General features: G+C 33.5%; 1 protein-coding gene across 1 annotated transcript in view; it reads left to right on the forward strand.

Moving 5' to 3' along the window:
• The first annotated feature begins 15,308 nt into the window (after positions 1 to 15,308).
• LOC137400410 (receptor-type tyrosine-protein phosphatase epsilon-like) overlaps positions 15,309 to 18,484 on the forward strand; it is a 34,781-nt gene continuing 31,605 nt past the window's right edge. The window contains 3 exon segments of the mRNA XM_068086740.1: positions 15,309 to 15,337; positions 16,175 to 16,392; positions 17,898 to 18,004. Coding sequence (XP_067942841.1) covers positions 15,309 to 15,337; positions 16,175 to 16,392; positions 17,898 to 18,004 — 354 coding nt within the window.

Below are 18,484 nucleotides of genomic sequence, written 5' to 3' on the forward strand. Positions count from 1 at the left end.
TTGATATAACAAAACATTCCTAGTTCTTGTGCTGAGCTTTTGTTTTCCTATATGATTTTTCATAGTGTTTGTAATGGAAATCTTATGATCCAATAGCTGAGAGAAAAACATGATCTCTTCCCAAAAGTATAGATTTTGTTTTACGATATTCTATGTTTGTTAAAAAATATAAAATAAAATGTTAAATGCTAAAAATGTTAAAGAACTCAACAACTATAGAAAACATTTACTTTAACCTTACAAGGGTACTTTGACAAACTCCTGGTTTAAATAAGTACATAATTGTGGTTGATAGTTTAACTCTGTTTGCAGGTAATGTAGCACTAAACAAACCTGCAAGACAAAGTAGCAACTATTCCGATAATAGTGGTACTAAGTACTTTGCCCAAAAAGCTGTTGATGGAAACACAGATGGATCCGACTTCTCTCACACTGAACTAAACGCTAGCCAATGGTGGATGGTAGATTTAGGCAGGCAGTATGAAGTTACTGAGATTAAACTCTACAATAGAAATACTAGTAAGATATTTATAAACATATTTTTCTATTCATGTTTTGAAGGTTTAACATTGTTGAGTCCACAAGCTAACTTTTATCAATATACGATAATTTTTATGCTGTAAGTAATTAACTCTGTGTTTTGTCTTTAGACCGCGATCGTCTACAGAAAGTCTACATCCTCACGTCAAATGAGTCTACACCTTCAGACCCTGATCTAAAGTCACATGACTGGGCAGTTAGGTCCTACCATGATCCACCATATAAAGAAATTGGTAGCATCATATTAGAAGGAGGAGTCTTTGCAAGGCATGTGGCTGTGTTTAGTTTGCATGATAAAGGAGTCACTCTGGCAGAAGTCATGGTCTACGCCTATAGTGAGTAGTTAGTTATGTAGGGGATAGTTTGGTTAAAATAAATTTATAAATAAATAATAATTTCACTTCTTAATATTACTTCAATTCTAAAGAATAACTTGAAATTAAATGTATTGAGTATTTAATTACTTGCATATAACTAGTATCTTGATCTCACATTTCCCGGGAAATGTAGAATGAACAAGGTAGAGCATGTGGGACAAACCTCTGAGGAGTATCACCTATACATATCTTTCAATTCAAAGTACTGAAGTGTTTTAACCTTATGAACCTTGGCTGTTCTTGTCAATGCGTGTCAGTAACCTTGGGCAACTAGTCCATCGATCAGAAATTTTGGAACTGTTTTAAATATATCAAAATGTGCTTATAACACAATGATATTTGGTAAATACTAGTAAAAAAGTAGGGAAACCCACGGTAATTGTCATCAAACAGAAAAAAAACAGTACTTCACCATTTTTTGGGCTAAAACTAGAAAATTTTGAATGATTTTCAAAACCCGTAAAGACATTTACAACTTTATCGTCACTATCGAGCGCATGTTCATTATTGTCTACTGACTCAAAATATACTGGGAAATTATGTTTAGTATCATAAAGTTTTTTATTTGCATCACAATCATTTATGACCTACCAACAAACGAGCTGTATCGATTTTTTTGCCATATCGGTCTAAGAAAGTTTGTTATTATGAAAAAGGAGGTAGATAAAGATATTTGGGAACTGTTGCAAATGGAAGTGAAGTTATTGGTTTAACATCCTGTGCAAAAATTAATTTGATTGGTTTACGCTGTTACTTAGAAATGGCGTTTGTGAGCAGAGCCTTGAGAATGCCGGAATTCTGGTAATTAGATTTTTTAACACACCCTACGCAATACCGGAATACCGGCAATCAGGTTTGAAAGGGTTAAACTGGCAGCTGGGTGCTGGGGCACAAACATCATCATCTTTAGTACCTCAGAAAAATGTTCTGCACCTCTGTCTGCACCCCGAGCCTATCGAGTGTTCATTTTATTGCCAACCCTTACCAGAGTACCTTGCAGACCTAGCAGGCTGCTCTTTGGGCAGCCTGCTTCCAAGAGTCACATTTTTCATGATCATAATCTAGTCATGCCTCAAAGCATTACTTTTGTATTTTAAAGCACAGTTTCGTATTCATGAGATTGTTATTAAAATCTAAAGTCTGTTTGTAATCCATGACCTTTCCATAGAGCAATTTTAAAAATGAGGTTTTTCTATAAGTAAAACGCTGCTTAAAAAATATTTATGAGAGATAAACTGACATATTACTTTCAAATGAAACTAGTTGCATATATATAGCTGGCAACAACAGCATAAATTTGCTTCTATCAACCTATAATAATTTTTTTTTCTTAAAAATTGTTCATCAACATTCAGTATTTTACAGTTTTACAGTATTTTATCAAACAAACTGTTAACTGCAAATTTATCAAAGTTCACACCAATGCCTTTGCTTCTCAAAATCAATTTTACTTCAAAGGCGTTAGTCAGGGTTGTGGTAAGTTTTTGTGGAACTAAATCAGCTTTGCTCTAGTTTAGAAAAAGTATTGATCATGTTGAATTTAAAAGGAACATTTTTCCTATAAAAATGAAAAGGGTACTAATTATCATTTTGCTAGCAGGTATAGTGGCTAGAATAAATGCATAAAAAGCTATAAATGTTGTTCAATGATGTTCAATAAAATCGACGAGCTTGAACAACATCACTCACAAAAAGGTTTTGTCATAAAAAATTGCTAAGTTTTTAAAACAGTGAGTTTTCTAGCTAAATTTCCAGTTCTGTAGAAAATGCGTATCTTGTAAAAAAACTAAAAAGTCAAACAACAATTTAAATTGCAAAAAAGCGATAGCTAAAATTACCATCAGAGTAATTGAAAGTTGTTTTCATAAAATCCTTGTCAAATTAAAACCATGCCCAGTAAGTGAAGGCAAAAGTGCCTTGAGTTTTTACATCTCAGTGAGTTTATGGCTCAACAACAAATTAAAAGTTTTCATATTTGTGTCAAATGTTACAGAGTAATCAACATGAATTGTTACTAAAGTACTACCATTTTGTGTCACAATACATTCATAAGAATACTTAGATAAGAATAAGATTAAAATAGTGTATATCTCATTGTACTGATTTAATAAGTTTGCAGGATGTTATTAGCTGATAGAACTTACAAGTGAAAATTTACTTAGTATTAAATACAACTTATCATAGACTTCAATTGTTTTGCTAAATAACAAAGAAGAACAAAAAATACAACTAGTAGAGTAATAAATACCATAATTATATATATATAAGTATGTTTAAAAACTTACCAACTTTAATGCTACAATGTTTAACACAGGTAAATTATGCCTTTTGAATTAACTCACAACTTTATTTTATAGATTTGACAATTTAAATTGTTAAAAAATTACAATATAGAAAAATAGTCTGTTAAACAACTTACATGTATTTACTACATAACGTGGCAGGTCAACCCATTTCATAGTCAATTCATTTGTAGATATACCAGCTTTTTATAATAGGATGCTGCATACTCAACCGCACTCTTGTAGTATTGGCCATGGAAATTGGTTGGCCTATCCTCTCTAATAACAGTTTGCACACATTGGTAATTTACATACATATTCACTTACTGACAGTCTACTCCAAACTGAACTAATCAAAGCTTCTCGACAATTTTGTTAATATAGATCTTGCTGATGAAAAACTAAAGTGCAAAGTAACTCTTTCATATTTTGTAGCGGAGAGGTTTCAGCACATGAATTTGCTCAGTTCAGCTGAACATATTTCTGAAACCATACCTAAGGAATGGACCAATTCATTGACATATCTTGGTACTGGTGTATACAACCCAGTAGCAGTGTTTAGTTTTGATTCTAGCAATTCCATCAGACACCTTGGAGTGACTACAGGGCATACCGACGATAACGTAACTTTGAAGGAAGTGCAAGTTTTCGAGTATCCAAGTAAGTGTCCACATTAGTAGTTAGCCAGCAGGACTAGCACAAACTTTTCAAAAATCTCTCAGTTAACTAGAATATTTATGCTATAATATCAGAAAGCTTGTCACCTTATACTCTTGCCAGCAAGTGTCTTGTAAACTTTCTAGTTTGCTCAAGTTTAAAAAATTCGTCCTCTCGTATTAACTATAAAATATGACTTGCATGTAAGTAATATGTAATCTACCTGTAATTTCATCATCTTTGTGTGATGCATAACACTTTATTGATTATGCTAATCTATGAATTTTATAATAATAAGATGAATATTATCTTGTTGCAAGAAAATTTTGAATATGATCAAATTTTAGATATGATTGATGCAATTAGGATTATCATACAGATAAAAATAAAAGCTTTTAGACAAATTAAACTCACATATTTCTAAACCGGAACTTGTATATAACTTTAGAACACAATCATGCTCTGAATAAGGCAACAGCTCAAGCTGATACATATAAGGATGAAAGTAAGTATAGATCAAGCTCTGCTGTTGATGAATCAAAAGACACATTTAGCCACACTGCAGAAGGTTCCAACAGATGGTGGAAAGTAGACCTTGGGAAAAACATTATCTTTCAATTTGCCAAAATATATGTGAGGTCGGGCCGGGAGTGTGGTGGAGAGTGTGGTAAGTTCCATAATTATATCGATTAGTCTGATGTTTTGTTAATAGTTATTGGTCCACATTTACATCGTAAGCCTAGAGCTAACTCATATAATAGACACAACATTAGGGCTTCAAAATTTACTCTTGTGGTTCCGAGACTAGCAAGTCTCAGTTTATCAATTTAAAGTCAAATTTTACAATTTAGCAATTTGTTGCAATATAGTTATAATTATTATTGGTTCGTGTTTCATTTTGAAAATACTTCCCTTTTCTAATAATTGTTTTCATTTTGAATTTTTCATAACACTGTATTAGTCTCTAGCCCTTCATTGTGGTTGCATCGGTGCTGTTTGATTTGATTTTTCAATTTCCTCAACACCTTTGTCTATCAATGCATTTGTGAGGACCAAAATTATTTTTTGCCTCAAGCAAGCTCAAGGTTATTACCATTAAATTTAAATTTTCAGAGCAATTTTTTTCTGTAGGTTTTAAGAAAATAGTCTGAGTTGAACGCCAACCTGTAACCTCGTAATTTGAGGTAACTCACTTATTCATTTTAAATGGCTCAGTAACAACCATTGTCTCCACGATTATAGTTTTTGTTTATGATCCTGTATTGTTGTTTCAGCTAACAGAATGAAAAAAGTAACATATATCACCAACCACAAAGACTCCAGTCAACAACCAAATAATTACACAGATGGATGGAAAACATGCATGTACTTGGAGGATCCTCTAGGAGCTGAGTTTACTGTGACATGTCAAGATGGTAGAACTCCTTACACTAGACAGTTTGCTATTTCAGTAGGGCATAATCATGGAATTGCACTCAGAGAGGTCGAAGTTTATGGATACAGTGAGTATGTTTAATACTTTCTCTAAACTGTTTCTCATTGTGTCATTTTAGTTATTTTGTTCTTTTAATATGTAAGTATTTTCCTCTGCTTTGGCTAACAATGTTTAAAATTGTTAGACATACATTGTAGTTGTTAAACTTGTTCTTTAGTTGTGACAATAGCTATGTGAAATCTGTTATAGTTTGCTGCTTGAATATTTTCCGTATAAAATATTTCATAAATTTGTGAAAATGCTTTAATTCAAATTATTACTGTTTTTGAAAGATACACATATCAGTTAACCTACGCCAGTTTTGAATATGTATTCATGCGATTTTTTTGAACATTATACGATTCTTCTTCTAAGTTTTGAGTTTGTAGCCTAACATTTTAGTCAGCACAACAAAGGTATCATAGTATCACAATACTTTTATTATCTGGGCAATAGGTTTTAGCAGGTTAAAAGAAAACATGATGGACTAATTTAGCAGGCAAGTTTAAGAATGAAAAGACGAAAATTTTCCTTAAACGAAAATTTAAGGAAAAGATTCCAGCACTGAGTTATGTTTTTGTTAGTGGAATATTTAATGCAAAGGCTGTAAAAAGCCTTTAACAAATTTATTCAAAGCACATTTCAAACATTGCACAATAATTATTTTTTCAGTTGAACTATTTTCAAACTGACTTACTATATCGAAATTCCAAGTTATCCCAATTTATTTGCGATAAATTAGCAACTATATCCAATTAAGCTAACAGTTTATTTGTACCAATGTAGCTTATATCAACCAGTCCTTAAAAAAATATTTTCAGAAGCTAAAGGTAACTTTTCTACAAAGATTGGTAGCAAGTTATGCTCGTTTTATCATGAGCAATACTGTTGATACCGGTTGTACATGAGCTAATTGTCATATTTTATTAATTATTCTTAAAAACAAAGTTTATCAAACAATATGAAAAAGATTACATAAAATTGGTATGGTGCTGTACAGACAATAGAGTTGCAGATATATTTATCATGCAAAGCTCTTCCAATGTTATTATTAGTAGAGTTGCATACAACACCATTTAAGAACACTACTGCAAAAACTCAAGTCGACTCGACTACTGCACCTAAATATGACCTTCAAGTATTTTTTAAGTTATCTTATTTACTAATTAGCTGAGATTAAATTAGTTCATTTATATGTGAGATTCCTTTTAATTCACCCCTGCCATGCCATGTTTTAGACTGAAGATCTATGATCATTCAACTATTTCAATATATTGTTGGAGATCTAGACTACTTTTGTCTGGTGTTCAGTGTGAAGTCTGGTTTGAAGAATTTTGAAGAATTGTTGAGTTTTGAAGAACTGTTGTTACTCTGTAGTTTGTTTTTAGATCAACCTCTAGTGAAGCAAGAAGGTTTTGAGATAGACCAATCAGGATACAGAAACGTTGTCATTACTTTTCCTAAATGGAAGAACATTGTAAAAGATAAACCATGGATCTACAATACTCTTCCCAATTCTTTCCAAAATTTGACGTGAGGAGCCTTTATAAGTTTAATCAAATTTTGTTTTAGCTTTTTCTGTTTATCAATAACTTCTAAAAACTAAACAATAAAAACTGTATGTTTGCTGAAGTTTATATCTTAGCTATTGTAACTGTATTTTTGTAGATACACTCTGAGTGTAGATGGTCATAACCCATGTGATTCTATAAGAGATAATAACACCGCGGTTAGTTTCAGCTGGCCAAAAACAAAGATTGCAAGGACGTCAGGCAAGTTTGAAATATCTTGTCGGACAGATGAAGGAGTATGTCCAGGGCCAATCTCATATGGAATATTTGAAAGAGGCAGACTATGCACAGGTGAAAAAAGTTAAGAATTGCTACAGCTGAAACTAAAAGAGTGAAAATAGAAATGTTTAAATCTATTTTAGAGCTGCTATGTTTCTACATATGTGTGTATATGAGCCATGCAAGTGGCTGATTCCTGCAAGATTGTGAACAGTTTTTATTGGCATGAATCAAATTTTATATACCGAAATAAAAACTGCTAAAATTATTAATATATATGATTTAATAAAAGCCTATTATATTTTAGCTCCGGGTAATGTTGAGCCAATAATTAATAAAATTACCTCAGGACCTTTAATAAAAGAAGATGGAAAAAGAGTGTATAAGTACACCATCAGTTGGGAGGTAAAATCATTTACCATTTGTACATGTATACGTTAAAACTTGATCATAAAAACGATGATACTTTTGGTATTTCTTTCAATAACTCCATTTCTGGTATATTTACATGTTTTAGAAACCAGTTATCAACTGCGATTACCTACACTCTACTCAACCATATATCTACAAACTGAACAATGGGCCAGAGATGGTTACCATGGATACTGAGGCTATTGTTCGAGTAGATGCTGGCAAAAATTCAAGTTTTGAGATTAAAGCACAGAATGCAGACAACCTGACTTCTGATACTACTATCATAATATTTCAAGCACTTTCAGCAGGTCAGAATAAATGAAAACTTATTTTCATTTATATTAGTAGAGTATATTCTTAAAGTTACATAGATTACACAGTGATTAAATTGGGTAAGGTATGTTGAATGTTGACACTAAATACATTCAAACATGGTGTTGCATCAGCTAAGGTCAAGGCACACAATTTAAAAATTTTGTGATTTTTCAAAATGTGACTACCTAATGTTAACTTTAGAATTATATGTGAGTTGAACCAGACTAATTCTTATTGAGTTAATCACTCAGCAATAATGTTCTTTTTGACATTTTTACTGATGTAGGAAATCTGAAAACATTTCAGTCACCTTTTTTATTTGCGTACTTATAAAAATTTACTTATGTTTGTGAACTTTTAGCCTCAAGCCAGCCAACAGACGTTCAGCTAAAAACTTCAACTAGAGATGGTTGTGTAGCTATGAGCTGGAACAAACCAGTACATTCCAACGGCAGAATAACAGGTTTTCAGGTAAAAGTTTTACTAGAATTATATTGATCTGTTAGTCACTTGCTATCATATTCATTTCCATATGTTTACCTTTAATTACAGACAATGTGTACTGGTAACTCTACCTGGAGCGTGCCTAGTAACGACACCTCAAAAGAAATATGTGGGTATCCAGCTTATACACTAGTAAACTGTAGTGTGAGAGCTAATACCAATGCATCTGACGAGGGAGATGCAGCAGCTTCAAATTTTATGCATACTAACTGTGAAGGTAGGCAATTTATCTTAAGTTTTGCATTACATTAATGCACGAGTATTTTGAGGTCCAACAGAAATTTTTTACTGTGCATTTAATATGTTTATGAACTTGAAAGTTTTATTTTGCTGCAAGGATTTGAATGACTGCTTGTAATACTGTACTATTCTGGGCTAAGAGTGGTGCAACAGTAGCATAATACTAGATATGAACTAATTTTGACCACCACTATTGCAGAGGAATGGCTAGATGTGAGTGGAAGTATGATGCAGTCTGTTGTAAGGTTAGAAAGCATTGGATATGTTACACTAAATAACAGCTTTAATGTTTGACTTGGGTTACAAAATGCTTTGAAGATTATAACTCGCAAAGTGTAAAATAAAACATACATAAACAGAAGTCATACAATTAAGTCTGAAGTAAAAGCCAACCAAGGCAATTAAATAGAGCAAATCATTACAAAGGTGCATCTTAGACCCTATCATCCAGCTGCTTTATAACACTGGAGTATGAAAAGTAGCCTTCCAAAAGAATGCTGTCTGCCACTGCAATCATGCCATTTTAAGCATTTTCACAATTTCCTTTTGCGCAATCCTTAAAAATGATGACAGCGATACAATATCAAGTAGAAATACATTTTGATAAATAAAGGAAAGCTTAAAAAGTTGGAAGTATATAAATAGTAGTTGAATTTGAATGGCAATTATTAGGCCTGTTTCTCGATCATTGTTCAATGAGGGCTGCGTATAGGCCTAGGTAAATATCTTATTATGCTGGCTGGAGCAATGTTAGCTGAAAACTGTTATCATGCCACACTAAAAGTTGTAGGTCGAGCTTACATTTCTTAATAAAAAAATGCTTGTTTGTTGCTTTCATTATTTACAGAATTTACCAAAGAATGGTGCCATGTATTTTCCTTTCTTAAAATATGGCTCATCACTTTGTGCAGTTTATATTTTTACAAATGCTGAATATCAGTTTGTTTAACTCCTTCCTCTGCAACATTTTAGCACCCACAGTTGAGAAAGGTGACTATTATTACGCTAATGACACAGCTACATGTATTGATGGATCACTAAGACGAAAAGTTCTAATAATTGTGAATGAAAGCGTGAGTCTATTTAGATTTATGTACCTTTCCACTCACATTTTCTCTTTCATTGCTTGAAAATAAGCAATAATTTTGTGCCTGCCATTTTCCTAAAATAACCATTTCTAATTTTTATCTTTGGTCAAATTATAATCTTTTCCAGTTTTTACATGCGTTTAAAAACATAATTACTTTTAAACTATGTCATAAATTTACATTAAAGTAGTTTTTTGTTGATTAGTTGTTTCCCCATAGGTTTTACCTAATTTTTATTTATATTTCAAGTTTTGCCAAACCTGTTATTTACTTCATCCTAGTATTCTAAATATTAATCGAGGGTTTTATTGCTTTTTATTGAACAAGTTTCTTTGATTACTCACTATAAACTATTGAACAAAATATGTATATATATAATAAGTACCTTTTAAGGAAATAAGCAGCTAAAGTTTAGTTGAAAAAGAATAACTGCCAAAATTTCAACCAGACCCTGTAATTAGATTTTATACGGTGTAATGATTATGTTTTGTTTAAATAAGACGTTAAACAATTTTATTCGATTTTTTACAAGCTTTGTCTCAAAAACACGAGCTTTATAAATAGATCACAGTTAGATAACTCTAAGCAGGGAATTGTTCCAAAGGTTAAACTTCTGTTCAAGAACAATTTCAATGTAATAGTAAAAAGTGTGTAAGTTTGCCTAGCAAGTTATCTGAAAATTTATTTATTATGCAGCATTTTATTATTTAAAGAGGACCTATCACTAAATTTTTGCAGATTTTATCAGAAAATATTGGTATGTTTATATTATTTGTAATTGCTTTTCTTGCTTGAGGTGATCTGACTGCTGGTCTGTTTCAAAGAAAAAACTGATAAAACTGAATTACTGTTAGAGTATTCAAAAAACCTAGTTGCTATCATTGCTACCGTTGATATACATGTATGATATTGTTTTCAAGTTTCAGCATTGCGGGTTTCTTTTTTGTCAGTCTCTTTTAAACTGTAGAAGTCATAATCACACTTTTGCATGACCCAAGAATTATAACTGCGACCAAGTTTTGCTGATTTTAACTTTCAATCAACTTTGCAGAGAGATCACCTCAATTATCCAAAGCAATTGCAAATGAGCAGAATGATATGATATGATAAACGATATGATGAAATTTATTAAAGCTTTGTGCAAGCTTACCTTTAGTGTTTTTTTTAGTTTCAAACCATTCACTGTAATATGAGTAATTAGCAGTAACCAGAGGTAACATAAGTTATAGTAAATATTTTATTCAAGTAAAATAAATTTTTTAAAACAATGCTAGGTATATCATTAATAAATATATATTTTAGCAAGATTTAAAAGATTCAATTACCTAACTGAAATTTTTACAATAAATGGAAACTTGTACAAAATTATTATTGCAACGAAACAAGCTCAAGAAATAGAGTATTTGTGATTAGCAAACTTTCATGATGTTCGTTAAATTTTAAGGTATTCAGAATTAGAACATGACAATAGCAGTGGCTATTGGTTTTATCTTACTCATACTGTTGTATGAACTAACTCAATTTCTATTGACTTCAAAATTTTAGCCATTTTTTCTTTGTTTGCATGTAAACTTGTAAAACAATTTCTCATGAGCCAACTGAGCTACACATCCATGTATAAAAACAATGTTGAAAAATTTATGTTCCAGAAAATACAATCCAACTGCCACAACTCCACCATTCAATGTAAGAAATCAAATGAGTCGTTCCATGATGGATGTGAATTTGATGACCTCAATGCTGTGACTAACTATACATTGTATGTCAAAATTGTGAACAACAAAGGTCAAAACACAACTCAGACAATACATGTTACAACGCTGCAACTGGGTAAGTAACCAAGGCATAAAAGAAAAACAGAGTTTTTGACCAAAAAAGTGCAAGTTCAAGTAGATAAAAGAGCTATGACCAATGCAAATGTCAGATTCATCAAAAATATGCATTTCGAAAAATGAGCATGTCAATTTCTTGCCACCAAACTTGGCATGACCTTGCTAGAAAAATGTGAAAAACGCGTACCTGTAATGATCAGACCTGCAAAGAAATAAAGGAATAGATGTAAAACAAGCAAAAGATTTTTTTCTTTTCAGATCCATAAAACAGAACATAATTTTATGTTATTTACTATAGTACCTGTCATATAACATTAAATATGCATCTGCTTCTGCGCTGCATCTGCTCAGCGGTTTTGCGCGTCTGGCCACTGTAGCGGCTGCTCTGAGCCGTTTGAGTCACTGCTAGGTCGGCTCAGCAGTCTCTGCACTTTTAGCAGTTGCAGCATCTATTCTGGCCTGCTCTTGATGTACCTGTGTTTGTTCAACGGTTTCTGCTTATTTAGCAGCTGCTATTCTGTTTTGTTGTAAGCGCAGCGGTGTTTGCTCGGCAGTTTTTGCACTTCTAGCAGCTGCAGTAGCAGTTCTGTTTTGTTGTGGGCGTAGCTGTGTTTGCTCTGCAGTTTCTGCTTGTCTAGCTGCTGCTTTGCGAATTTGGTCTCTTTATCTATGGGAATCAATCTTTTCTTGCATTTGGGCAGTAGAGTAGGCTTTTTGGAAGGCATTGCCCTGCTTCAAGCATATCTAAAAGTGAATGAGATGGTGTGCTTTTTTGTAATATACGCTGCTCGCTTTCTTCTCACCGTCGCCTATCGCAATGCTCGAAGTGTCCATGCAAGTTCTGTAGTAGATGTAGTTCTGTAGTACTCGTAGATAGAAAAAAGTAAAAGTTACTCAGCTACAAAGGAAATGAACATGTTTACTATCACAAACAGTTGCAAATCTAACGTCTTTATGTAGTGGAGGTGTGGCAATTCATAGACAATAGAACATTGAATAAGAAGTACTAACCTTTTCGATGTAGAAATTTAGTAGGTAACACGCAGTAGCAGTACCCATGCAAGTTCTGTAGTAAATGTAGCTGTAGTTCTGTAGTACTCGTAGCTGGAAAAAAAGTAACAGTATCTCAGCTGCGGAAGGAAATGAACATGTTTACTATCACAAACAGTGGCAAATCCAACGCTTTCAACCCTTTCCCTGAAGTAGACTCATTCATGCGTTTTTTATGGTCGACCGCCGTAGACACATTTTTGCGACTTTCCCAGCAATTGCTAGTAACTGAATTTTATTATTTGTTGGTAACATAACCAATGATCTTTAAGACTTTTATGGTAGTGACAGTGTTTTCCAGAGATTCCTCTATAAAATTAGCTTAAAATTAAATTTAAATTTTTGTTTGAGAAGTTCTAACTTAAAAACAACCATTTTTTGTGTAAGTTTTGAAAATGCCACCGAGTTAGAAAACAATTACTTGTGTTGATGACATTATAGCCAATTCAGATTAGATTTTTGTGATTACACAGATAATTAAAATAGCAATAACAGCACTGACTCTAATGGTGGTGAAAGTATTGGTTTTGTAAAAATAAGGAACAATGTAGAGGATCGTTTTAGCTTTGTAGCCTCACACCGCTTTAGTATGGGAGGCTATGCACAAAGTATAGATACAATGAATTTTTTTGTATAGCAGTGTTTGTTAACATGTTGGCAAAAGTTATGATATAACCAAAACAAACGTTCTACATGGAGTTTCAAATTGAAAAATCATCATGAAGCAATATCGGCAAAATGGCTGGCAGTACGCCGATAGCTAAATTTGTACATGGACGCAAGTGAAAGGGTTATGTATTGAAAGTGTGGCAATTCATAGACAATACAACATTGATTAAGAAATACTTACCTTTTTGATGTAGAAATTTAGTAGGTAAAACGCAATAGCAGTACCCATGCAAGTTCTGTAGTAGCTTAAGCTCTGTAGTACGCGTAGCTGGAAAAAAAATTAAAAGTATCTCAACTGCAGAAGAAAATGAACATGTTTACCATCACAACAGTGGCAAATCCAACGTTTTTAACCCTTTCACTGAAATAGACTCATTAATGTGTTTTCTATGGTCGACCGCAGTAGACACATTTTTTCGACTTTCTCAGCAGTTGCTAATAACTGAATTTTATTATTCGTTGATAACATAACCAACAATTTTTAAGACTTTTATGGTAGTGACAGTGTTATCGCAAGATTTTTTTTATAAAATTAGCCTAAAGTTTAATTTTAAATATTTCTTTGAAAATTTCCAACATAAAAACGAAGATTTTTTGTGCAAGTTCATTAAATGCGTCCGAGTTAGAAAGCACATAGCTACTTATGTTGATGACATTATAGCTAATTCAGATTTTTGTGATTACATAGATAATTAAAATAGGAACTGCAGCACTGACTCTGATGGCGAAGAAAGTAATGGTTTTGTAAGAATAAGGAAAATTGTAGAAGATCGTTTTAGCTTTGTAGCTTCACATTGCTTTATCAATGCACAAAGTATAGATACAATGAATTTTTCACATAGCCCTGCTTGTTAACATGTTGGCAAAATGAAATATATAATCAAAACAAACGTTCTACATGAAGTTTCAAATTGAAAAAATATTGTATACATATGAAGCAATATCGGCAAAATGGCTGGCAGTAGGCCGATAGCTAAATTTGTACGTGGACGCAAGTGAAAGGGTTATGTATTGAAAGTGTGTTAATTCATAGACAATACAACATTGAATAAGAAGCACTTACATTTTTGATGCGAAAATTTAGCAGGTAAGAACTGCGTTTTTTCCAGTGGCCGCAAGAAATAAACGTTTACTTGACCTTCTCGGTACACGTTGGCAGTAAATATTAACTGCATGTAAATTACTACTCATTAATTTATTTTATTTTATGTGTAATACATTTGTATAGCTGTATAGACACCTTTGTATAGGCTGCAGAACTCAGGACAGTGCTTTTTGACACGGCAACAACTTTGCTGTTTAAAACGGAACAGTGCCGTTAGGCACTGTAAGAGGCGCACTAACCAGAGATCACGTGATTTTTGTGTAAAAACGATGAATAGGTTGTGTATAGAAGCGTACTAACCGGAGATTCTCATTAATGTGCCCTAGCGGTGAAAAAAAAAACACAGAATAGCCGCACTCTTATATAAGCTGAATGGCTCACAAACTGTCAGAAAAAAGTAGCGGCTAATAGTCCGCAAAGTATGGTACTCTATAAGATGGACACACAATTACACACACACACAGACAACGATTGTCGTTTATTTAGTAGATGACGCAAGGATTATCTATATAATATACAAATATATATATATATATATACACATATATATATATTTATATATATACATATATAATTTATATATATTAAAACACATATTATGTGCTTTATTGAATATTCTAACATAAAAACATATGCAGTTTATATTTGGTAGTGTTAGACACAGGGAAGGAGTTTTTTTACACTGGTAGCAGCGTTTCTGATAAACTCCTCAACATCACTTTTCAAGTAGCAGCTGAGAGAAAACCCAGAAACTGCTTTGAAACTATGCAAGACTATATCGGAGGCTGTTGACGGATATGGGTTATTGGCAGATAGAACACAGAAGCAATTCTAAAGAGTAACCTGATTTCACATCTTGCTCCACAGATTAAAGACATAGGATGTCTTTGTGATGGCCTACATTAGCAAAGGCTCCATACTGGAGATGCCATTCTTGATGGCTTATCAATGCTCCTTAAATTTTTAGCCGCATGTTGTCTGAGTGGGTGGAAGACAACAGGTTGGCACTAAGAGGCTTTGGCAGTATAAAATGACAATAGACCTTCAAAAAGACAATTGCTCGCAAACCAAAATACTGTGTTTTATCTGACTCAACCAAATTTCCAGGAGCCAGTCTAATTCAAGAAGTTAGCCGATTTACTGACTGTGACCCTTTACAATACCATCAATAATAATTGAGCAGTTCATTCTAACTAAGAAAGTCCCCAACTGTTCCAATCAGGCTCTCCTGTCTTCAAAGTAGCAAAATTGAGCCCAGGCATCGTTGGCTGACTCATGGGAGCAGCCGAGTCAGCTCTATATTAGCCTTCAGCTAGATTTCTCCATGCAAGACAGATGGGATTTGAAGGCACCGTACAATATAGTGAGTTGTCAAAGGTACAGACCACTGAACCATCACTGATCAAAAGGAATTGCGCCAGCAACATTTGGAAAAAGATGCAGAGAACTGGAGATTCTGTACCATAGGCAGGGCTTTCACAAAATCCAGGAGAACTGTGTACTGGAGGTGCAACTGTCTACTCAAAGCTAGCTGAAATGGTGTGTAATATGCCTGCCGGCTTTATGAGAACCTAATATATGGAAACACACACTTTAGCTCAGTCTGAAATGGGAATGATGTTGAGCCACTTCCAACTTACTTAGTCTTAGTGTGGCATGAATTAGTTGTTGGAAAGCCGGTCAAGAGTTGTGAGCTTTGACAGGCTGCCAAAAATAGTGAAACCAGAATGCATTTGATAAAGGGATATTTTGCTACTTACGATTGTTAGAGGAAACCCACAAAAAACCGGAAGTTCAATTTGAAGGTCATCTGATGGCAGAACCTTGCTATCTCTAGCGAATTGATCAGACACAAACCACCCGTGATCTTCAAACTAACGGCAGACTGGAAAGAAACAATTGGGGATGCTAGGCTTACTCAAGGCTATGCTGCTAACAAGGGGCTAAGGCAAGCTTTGTTTCTAACTGTTGAAAATGTACCAAAACTTATCACACTTTATGACCAAAGACAGAAAATATGCTCATGCTGGGCTGAGAGCAAAGGCTGCGGGATCAGTTAGAGTGTTACTCTACTTGTTGAGTTTTTTTCAGACAAGCTCAGGAAGATATACATTAGAGAGACCAAAAAGAGCCATCCCTGTACGCACCCGGTAACTTAGTATGGCTATCTAACAAGTGACTTAGGACCAACCAAAGCTGCATGCTTAGTACGTACATTGTAAGACCATACCAGGTCATAAAATCTTAGGCCAATCATTTGTACTTTTTTAAATATGCAGTAGCAGTTTTTCATCTAGAACAAGATTTTTATTTAACATTTGAGCCTATGTCCAGAAAAATTAACTGGCCGCCAGCCACTTTGGAACTCAGGAGACGGTCAAACATGTACAAAACCAGACTACTTTAGCTAGGCAAATACAGTCAGAAAACTGAGAATTATATGGAAAGTTTTCTAACATCCAGCACTACGGCTATATGTGGAGACAACAGAAAAGCAGAGCAAAGAATAAAAGAGATCAAGGGATCGACAACTCTGTTGGATGGCAGAACCAAAGAACTTGCCAGAGAGAAATCTGACGAAGCCGATACTATCCCATCTGACCCAACTCTGGTGCCATTCAGGCATAATAGAAGATTTGTAACATGAACCAGAAAGCTAGAACAGAACAAAAATGTGGTGTATCAAGCGGATCCAAAAGTAAACACAATCAGAGATCTGTCAATTAAAGGGTGGGGACCCGGTCTAGGTACCGCTGGTCTTCCTAGCAAAGTGTGATTATACGGAGGGAGTGTGAGTACGGTAAGAGTTAGGAGGCTCATAGCTGAACCAACACAATAAACAGCTGGAAGATGACCCAGTATGATGAACAGCTCGACAAAAAGCTGAGTTGACAAACTTCAAGTTTGGTAGGAAACTGAGCTGGCTCAATGGACAGTTTGGCAAAAAGCAAATGAGACAATATTGAGGCAAGACATGTCAAGGCATGCCATAAAGGAAGGCGGAGTTGTCTTCGCTTTTATATAAAAAATATAACATGGAGCTGTGCAAGCAACAAGCAGAGCATCTGTTCACATTTCATATGTACATTTCATTGTATGTGCTGATATACAAATACATACATATGCACTATATTTGACAACCACTGTGTAGTTGATTTGAGATTGTTGTGGTGAGCCATGAAGGCGAATATGGGAGTTTCTTTCCAATCAAACATAATATACTATAAAATAACATAATATGACCCAATAAAATATGTTATCACATAACAAAATATGATATTATCTAGTATAATACAGTATAAGATAATGTTGATTAGATCAAAAATATGCAAAAATTGGCTACTTGTTTCTACTATGCAGTTTAAACCGGTATAGATATATAAAAAAGTTTTAGTTAATTCTAAGAATGCACTCATTTCTTTTGGTGTTCACTATAACACTGATAGCGTTATTCACCATTGCATTAGAATGCTTGTTTAGATACTTGTGAATTATTAAATTTGATTTGCTTATTAAAGTTTTAATTATATAACTCTAGCAAAGTTTGTATTTTGCTGTAGAACCAAAAGACGAACCTACATTTTTGCTTGATTCCAACAGATCCTGTGTAACTGTCTACAACCTCACAGATCCAAAGATTCCAAATGGCAAGATTGTTAAATTTCAGGTACATTTTATACAAGCTATAGAACTACAGGATTATAGAATTACTTTTACTTATTGCAAAATTTACTTTTTTATAAATTAGAAAAGAAAATAAAATGACTAGGTCACATTTTTTTAGGTCATACATAAACTTAATGAACTTGAAAGTATAATCATTAAACAATTAACTATATTTATTATTTAGCAAAAATTTGGATTGAATTTTCTCAACTAGAACCATTAGTAGGCTTGAAGTTTTAGCTCAGCTTTAAACTAATACTAATTACTAGTTATAGAAGCAAATTGGACAGTAATAGGATTGTAAATGGTAAGTAAGATAATATATATTCTAACTCAATATTTTCAAAACAGGCTAAAATTTATATCCAGCTTCCCATTTGCACCTATCTTTATATGTTACAGCCTAAAAGTAAAACTTTGACCATATGACACAAACATAAATGGTGTCTCTAAGAATAATTTTGTACCACAATTAGGTCAT

Source organism: Watersipora subatra, chromosome 7, assembly GCF_963576615.1.
Source record: "Watersipora subatra chromosome 7, tzWatSuba1.1, whole genome shotgun sequence".
NCBI lineage: Eukaryota > Metazoa > Bryozoa > Gymnolaemata > Cheilostomatida > Watersiporidae > Watersipora > Watersipora subatra.